The sequence below is a fragment of the Octodon degus genome, unplaced genomic scaffold, assembly GCF_000260255.1.
Source record: "Octodon degus isolate 3935 unplaced genomic scaffold, OctDeg1.0 scaffold00045, whole genome shotgun sequence".
NCBI classification, from domain to species: Eukaryota; Metazoa; Chordata; class Mammalia; order Rodentia; family Octodontidae; genus Octodon; species Octodon degus.
In genome coordinates this window covers 8602552-8610347 of record NW_004524621.1, presented here as the reverse complement: position 1 = coordinate 8610347, position 7796 = coordinate 8602552, and the positions used below count along the sequence as shown (strand labels likewise).

Here is a 7796-nt window from a genome sequence, read left to right as displayed (position 1 = left end):
TCTTATGTTGAACATAGCCGGAGCCTTCACATCATACCAGTCTTTTTTAGAAAATGGATCAACCACTTTTTTCTTGGCTCCTTTTTTGCCGCCTTTCGTAAGGCGCTTGTTCTTGCCTACCGCCATGGTGCTGCTCAGAGAGCCAAAAGGCAGCCCCCATAATTCTTAATAGTTGATGAAATCTCTTACCTGGTTCTCCCTTACCAGAATGCGAATCATCCCTTTGTCTAGTGTATCCACGTTATACCGCTACTCACCTATTAGTCATTCAGTAGCTATCTTAGTTATCAGATTGACTGTCCTGGTATCCCAATGTATGTGTGCAAGTAACCCTTATTTCATGTAATAACAGTCACAAAGCACAAGAGTAGTAATGCTGGAAATTTGGATAACAAGCAGCTAGAAAGTATGCCCTTCAAGTAAAACTTTCCAATAAGGAAAAAAAAGGAAATACGGTGTTGCTAATATCTACAGTACAGTGAGATACTTTGAGATAGACCACGTTCACATAATTTATTTATAATTGTTCTTTGTCATACTTATTAATCTTACAACTTACAAATAAACTATCATTGGTATGCATATGTGAGAAAAACAATTTGTGTAGAGTTTCGGGCTATTTACAGTGTCAGCAACCAAGTAGGGATTTTGGAACATATTCTTCATAGGCAAGGGAATGCTGTTATATGCCATACTTAGTAAATCAATCCCCTTTCAATTTCTTTTTATAATGAAGCATATTTTTATGTATGCTTTGTATTTATACATTATTCCTCTTCATTATATCCCCAGAAAATATTCCTGGGTCAAAAGGTACATGCATTTAAATTTCTGATAGATCCTTTAGGTGTGGGACCCAAACATAAGCTATTCCAGTTTATATCTTATCATATGTATAAGACACAATGCCATTTAGTAGTATTCTTAAAAACAGTGGATAGTATCTTTTAAATATTACCTACAAACATGGGCAAAAAGGTTTTTTATCTTTAGTTTATGTTATTATAAATAAATGAATATCAGTAACCAGAGAATTAAAAAAAAAACACAGACTACTAGAAAACTAAACAATGGAAATGTTTTGTTTTCAGGTCAGTACTGACGGTTGCTTGTGAACAGACTGAAGTTCTGCTTTTTGATCCTATATCTTCAAAGCACATAAAAACACTTTCTGAAGCTCATGAAGACTGTGTGAATAATATCAGGTTAGTGTTACAGAAAAAAGTAAATTTTATTACAGTGACTCAGTATTTTGTTTGGAAATTAGTGAACATATGTTTACCAGTGCTTCATGATTCACATATATGAATTGTGATTCTAATTCCTTGTAAAATTTACGTATTTCTTTTTTTTATTTTATTTTTTATTTTTTTTATTTTTTTTTTGTATTTCTTTAATTACAAAGTATACTTTTAACTATTTTGAATTGGAATCTTTCAGAGAAAACTACATTGTTACTTCTATATGATCTTTTTCCTTCTTTGTATATCAAGGTCATCATTGTGAACTTTAGTCTTGTGTCCCGAACCAGTGGGTCAGTCAACGAAGGTCACCTGGGGGAGGAGCAGGGAATTGAAGAGGGGACAAAGGACAGGAGACGCGAGAAATAGAGACAAGACAGAATTCTGATCAAATCTCATTTATTTAGGGGCGGTACTGGGTATATATAGTGGAGGCATAGGGAAATGATATCGGCGGAGCGAGTAACTAGGCAACCGGGCTATGACAGGAAGTCCCACCTCCTGGGCATATCAGGAGCCTTATGGGAAATAGGCGGGGTAAGAACTAGGATCCTAGCTCAGCAGAGGTAGGGGAGGAGGTAGTCAGCGTCACTAATGATGCTGATGCACCAAGAGAATTTTACAGGTCAGAGGCACTCAGGTGACCATTAAGGAGCTATATGGCACGGAGTCATAATGTGGCAGATTCACAGGATTTAGAAAAAGATTCACTTGCAATAGTATTGGAGGCCTAGAGTTATTGTGCCTACCCCATTATGCTAGTCCTGTAATGCTTTTGTCCTAAAGAACTGCGTAGGGGCTGGGGATATAATTTAGTGGCACAGTGCCTGCCTGGTAAGTGCAAGGTCATGAGTTCCATTTCCAGTATCAAAAGATAAAGATCTGTGTAGAATTATGACAGTCTTGTTGTTTTAGTATTTATTTATTTTTTAAAATTTTATTTATTTGTGTATGTGTGTGTGTGTGTGTGTGGCCAGCTCAGCCCACCAGGGGGCGGGGCTGGCTGGCAGGTGGTCCTGGGGGATTGAACCGCGGTCGCTGTGCTTTAGCTAAGCTTGTTCTAAGTAGGTGCTTTAGACCACTGAGCCATCTCACCAGCACCAGTCTTGTTGTTTTAACATTTCTCAACAGCATACTACCACCTGCCAAATCCAAACTTACGAGAGGAAAAAGCACATGTGAAAAGAATTGGTTTTTAGCATTGTTGGAAACTCTTTAAATTGTCAATAATGTGGGAAGTAAATTACAGTTGAGCAGTTTGATGGATTAATATGCAGTTATTAAAATGGTGGTTATGAAGACTGTAGAAAAATAACTTGAAATACTATAGGTAAAAATTATACAAACGTGAAACGATACAGAAGAAAGATTAAAAGCAAGTATTTTAAGATACTAAGCAGTCAGAATGGGTGGATTATCATTAACTTTCTATTTTCTAGACATTTTTAAGTGAGATTGTTACTTTTATATTAATGTTTTAATAGAACAACTGGAAATTCTAGTTAAGGTAACATTGAGTTGTGATGTAATCACTTTAGTCCCAACACACAAAATAATAAATTAGCACATAAAATATAGCCAGCTTTTGAAACAATATAAACCTCTTTGGGACAGAACTGGAACACAGATGCAAAGCTTTGAACATGGCTCACACCTTAAGCCTGCTGGATTTTCAGTCTAACTCTGACATTGAGCACTTTCGTTCCTTCAGGTTAAAGGATTAAAAAAAAATCCTGAAGTATTTCGTGTAAGGTAGGAACCGGAGCAGAATCCCTATATGCAATCAGGGTTTCAATTGAAATGTCTGTCTCATTTGTGAGACTGAATAAAATATAAAAAGCTCTTTCTACTTAAGATAGGTTTTTGGTGATTTAAGACACAGCCTGATGAATAGGAGTTAAGTAAAGTAGGGCTGAATTAGCGACCAAATATGTATGTGTGATATTTCCAATATCATCATGGAACTGGAGCCCTGAAGTCTCATTATGTATTCAGATTGTTAACCAGGGGCCTAGTTGACCAGACAACTCTAAAACCTTCAAATAGGAAGAGAAGAGAAAAAGTTTAACCTTCTCCCACATAAGCTTATAACCTTTTTTTTTTTTTTTGGCGGAACCGGGGATTGAACTCAGGCCCTTGTACTTGCCAGGGAAGTGCTTATTCCACTGAGCCATCTCCCTGGCTCATTCAAGTTTATAACCAAAGTTGTAAAGATACCTAACTTTAATGTCATATGAACCACCAGACAAGCATTTTTCTGGATGAAATTAATTTTAAGGAGTAGCCCAAAAAACCCCTTTATTTTAAAAAATAAATTATTTATTTTTTCTTTCATGAGGTAATGCATGCACGTGGTACAAAATTCAAAGGTACAAAAGGGTAAACAGTGAAAAGTAAGTCTATTTTCACCTGTCGCCTAGCCACCTGGTTTCTTTCCCGAGGTAACCATTATTACCAATTTCTCGATATTTTTTCTGAGCTAATTTATCCATGTATAAACATATATGCACATATATATACTTTTAAAAAAAATTTTTTTTATTTATTTGTGTGTGTGTGTGTGTGTGTGTGTGTGTGGCCAGCTCAGCCCACCAGGGGGCGGGCTGGCTGGCATGTGGTGCTGGGGGATTGAACCGTGGTCCCTGTGCTTTGTTAAGCTTGTTCTAAGTAGGTGCTTTAGACCACTGAGCCATCTCACCAGCCCTCCATATACTTTTATATAAATAGTAGCATTCTACACATATTGTATGCCTTGCGTTTTTCACTGGACGTATTTTTTTTTTTTTTTCGGAACCGGGTATTGAACTCAGGCCCTTGCACTTGCCAGGCAAGCACTTATTCTACTGAGCTATTTCTCTGGCTCCTCACTAGATGTAGAGATCATTTTGCATTAATCTTATGAGAATGTCTTGCTCTTTTTAACGGCTGCATAATATTCCATTGACTGGGAGACACTTTCAAGCCATTTAAGTTGCTGAAAGAAATATACTTTCCAATTAAAGAGAGCTCAACATTATAAAACAAAAGAAGTAAAATAAGAACAAGTTAATGTAGTAAAGATTTAACTAGAGAACACTTGGAAATTAAAGCTGTAGTTAGTATATTAAAAGCCTGGGAGAAAAATGGAAGGTCGAAGGATATAGTTTGCCTCTCTTGATTTGATCCCCAGTACTGCAGTACTACCAGTGGGATGGGGTGGTGGAACTGGAAGATTAATGGGCCAGTTTCTTTAGGTATAGCTCAGAGATAAAGCACATGCTTAGCATGTTTGAAGGCTTGTGTTTAGTCCTCAACATCATAATATAAAACTTAGTAGATGAGCTAAGCTTTACACTTCTGCTTAATGAATTAATGGTATGTAAGCTAACACTAAAAAAAAATTCGACGAAAACACAAGAAGAACGATAAATATGATAGTTAAAAGATAAAGAATTAATTGAGACTCTATAAAAAGCTGCAGGAGAAGAAAACACAGAAATTGGTGAAAAACTAATTTTGTAATGTCCAATAATTTGTAGTATTGAGGAAGTGAGAGCCCTCAAATCAAGTTAGTGTCAAGCAGGTTAAATAAAGCTAGACAGTGTATGGTAAAACTATAGAATAGCAAAGATCAGGAGCAAATCTTAAAAACCCCTAAAATGAGAAGCCAAATTATAAATAGAAGTATGATTAAACTAATAGATTTCTTATCAGTTAACAGTTGATACCAGGAGAAAAATGGAGTAATACTAATGTTACTGATAGTGTAACCAGGTTAAAAAAAAAATTTTTTTTTTTTGGAAGCAGGATCTTGCTGTGTAGTCCAAGCTAGCCTCAAACTCTCAATCCTCCTGTCAGCCCCCTGAGTGCTGGAATTAAAGGTGTGTGTCACCACACCCAGCAGAGTAAACTGTTAAGATTGAAGAAATTTAATTAGGTAAAATTTAATTAGGTAAAACGTTACATATTATCAATAGGATAAACAATATAAATTAAAGGGCTTTTTACTAAGTTGGCACTAAAACTAAGCCAGGCATAGGAGCATTGGCCTTTTGTCCTAGTTTCTTAGGAGGCCAAAGCAGGAAGATCACTTGAGTCCCAGAGTTCAAGATTAATCTAGGCATCACAATATCTCAAAACCAAAAAAGTACAGTGCTGGGGTATAGTCATGACAGAATGCTTGACCAGAATATATAAGATCCTGGGTTTGATCCCCATCATCACAAAAAAAACCCCAACAACAACAAAAATTAAACCTTTAGATTAATGTCAGCCAATAGAAATATATTAGCCATATGTGGAATTTTAATTTTATAATAGTTAGATTAAAAATAAATAGGTAAAATTAATTTTAATAATGTATTCTATTGGCCAGGTATGGTAGCTCATGCCTGTAGTCCCAGCACTCAGGAGGCTGAGGCAGTAGGATCATCATGAGTTTGAAGTCAGCCTAGATTACATACTAAGACCCTGTCTCAAAAAAAGAAAAACTGGGGCTGGGGAGATAGCTCAGTAGAATAAGCACTTGCCTGGCAAGCGCAAGGGCCTGAGTTTTCAATCCCCAGTTCTGCAAAAAAAAAAAAAAAGAGAAAAACCAAAAAATATATTTTATTTGGGTATTGCCAAAATGTATTTCAATAAGTAATCAATATAAAATTATCAACATATCTTACTTTCATTTTCTCTTGCAAAATCTTTAAAATTCATTATTTGTTTTACACTTAGAGCACATCTCAAGCCATATCAGCCACAGATTAGAAACCCGAAGTATAATATCTCTATGAACTAGTTCCCTCTGATATAATTATTATGTATTATAAACATATACTACTAAAATGGCCATAATACTAACAACAAAATGCTGCATGTAAGGAGTGGCTGTGGAATTGGCTGTGTAGCTCTAGATAGTAACAACAAATAGGTTGAGATTTGCTCAGTGGGAGGACATAAGGCCCAAATCATGTTTAGGAAAATGATAGAAATGTAACTAGTTTTGGAGCTTTGGATGCTTTTTAGATCGATATATAACTGTGTATATACAATAAGAAACTAAAAAGATAAGTAAAATGATGGAACTATATAGCTTTGAAAACAAACAAGAGGAGGTGGGAGATATATAAAAAATAAAATGTTTTAAAAATTAAAGCAAAAGAGGGCCGGGGAGATGGCTCAGTAGGATAAGTGGCAAATGCAAGGATCCGAGTTCAATCCCCGGTTCCGCAAAAAAAAAAAAAAAAAATTAAAGGAAAAGAAATGGGGTGATAAATAGTAAAAAGTAGACTCCCATGTGTGAGTAGTTCACAGAAAATGTAAATGGATTGGTCATCTTTATTAAAATATGGTAATTTGGGAAAAAAAAAAAAAACCCAGACTGTCTACATACTCTTTTTAGAGATGTCAGTAATAAAATTAACAAGAAAGAAAAAAAGAGAATGGTGGTTATTCATGTTGACAGATGTAAAATTAAAGGCTTTAATAGTGATAAAGTACAAGAATATTTATTAATTAAAAGAATAATCTACCAAGAATATATAATCATAATCATGACCTTTTATATACCATAAACATAGCCTTGAAATATACAAAGCAAAAAAGAACTGCATGTCTACAATCATAGTGAGAGATTTTAAAACAATTCTATCTAAAACTAGCAAGTCACACATAAAAATTAGGCTGTAGAAGATTTTTGAATATTTTGAATAATCATTCTGCTAAACAGACTAATAACATAAATATATATGTGTGTGTTTAGTTGAGTGGATAAAAAAGAAGTGGAGGGCTGGGGAGATGGCTCAGTGGAATAAGCGCTTCCCTGGCAAGCGCAAGGGCCTGAGTTCAATACCCAGTTCCACAAAAACAAACAAACAAAAAGAAGTGGAGGGGCCGGGGATATAGCTCAGTGCATAAGCGCCTGCCCTAGCAGGTGCAAGATCTTGAGTTTGATCCCCAGTACTATGGGGTGTTGGGCGGGGGGGGACTAAAAATGTATAGTTGTGGGCTGAAAATGAAATAGAACCAGGAATGCAAAGAAGTAAACTGGTATTCAGCTGGCTTTTGTCCTAGAAGCATCTCCCAGTGCTAGTGACCCTAAGTTTCTGCTTTGACAGATTTGAGGAGTATAGGGAACAGGAAAGGTAATTCTAAGGCTAGGTCAAAATAAGGATTCTAGAAGACTCTGGATAAGTGTGGGACCCAGTGAGTGAGCTTTTAGCATAAAAGTGATCCAGAAATAAACCACTTTGTGATGTAGACTGGCATTGGGTAGTGTCAGAAGATCTCCTCTCTGATTTTCTAACCCAAACCAGGACTTATCCATGTATGGAATCCAAATTTATTACCATATAGTGCAGAACCTCTAATAATTTTAAATTGAAACCTGGTTTGATGGGCTATCAGTTACCTGCAAAAAACAAATGCAAATCCTCTCTGGAGGAGAAAACCTAGTATCATTAAAAAGGCAATTTCTAATTGGTAGGATTCTCAACCTGACTATATATGGTGATACCTATGAACCAAGCAACTGCACTGAAGATAGCAATGTGTAATAGAAGGGTCACTCTTGGAATGCCTGTCATT

General features: G+C 35.9%; 1 protein-coding gene across 1 annotated transcript in view; it reads left to right on the top strand.

The window, feature by feature from the left end:
* Nucleotides 1-7796, top strand: part of Dcaf10 (DDB1 and CUL4 associated factor 10) — a 70706-nt gene that overhangs the window by 16797 nt on the left and 46113 nt on the right. Inside the window, exon 2 of the mRNA XM_004631828.3 lies at nt 1092-1205. Coding sequence (XP_004631885.1) covers nt 1092-1205 — 114 coding nt within the window. The remainder of the gene's footprint in view (nt 1-1091; nt 1206-7796) is intronic.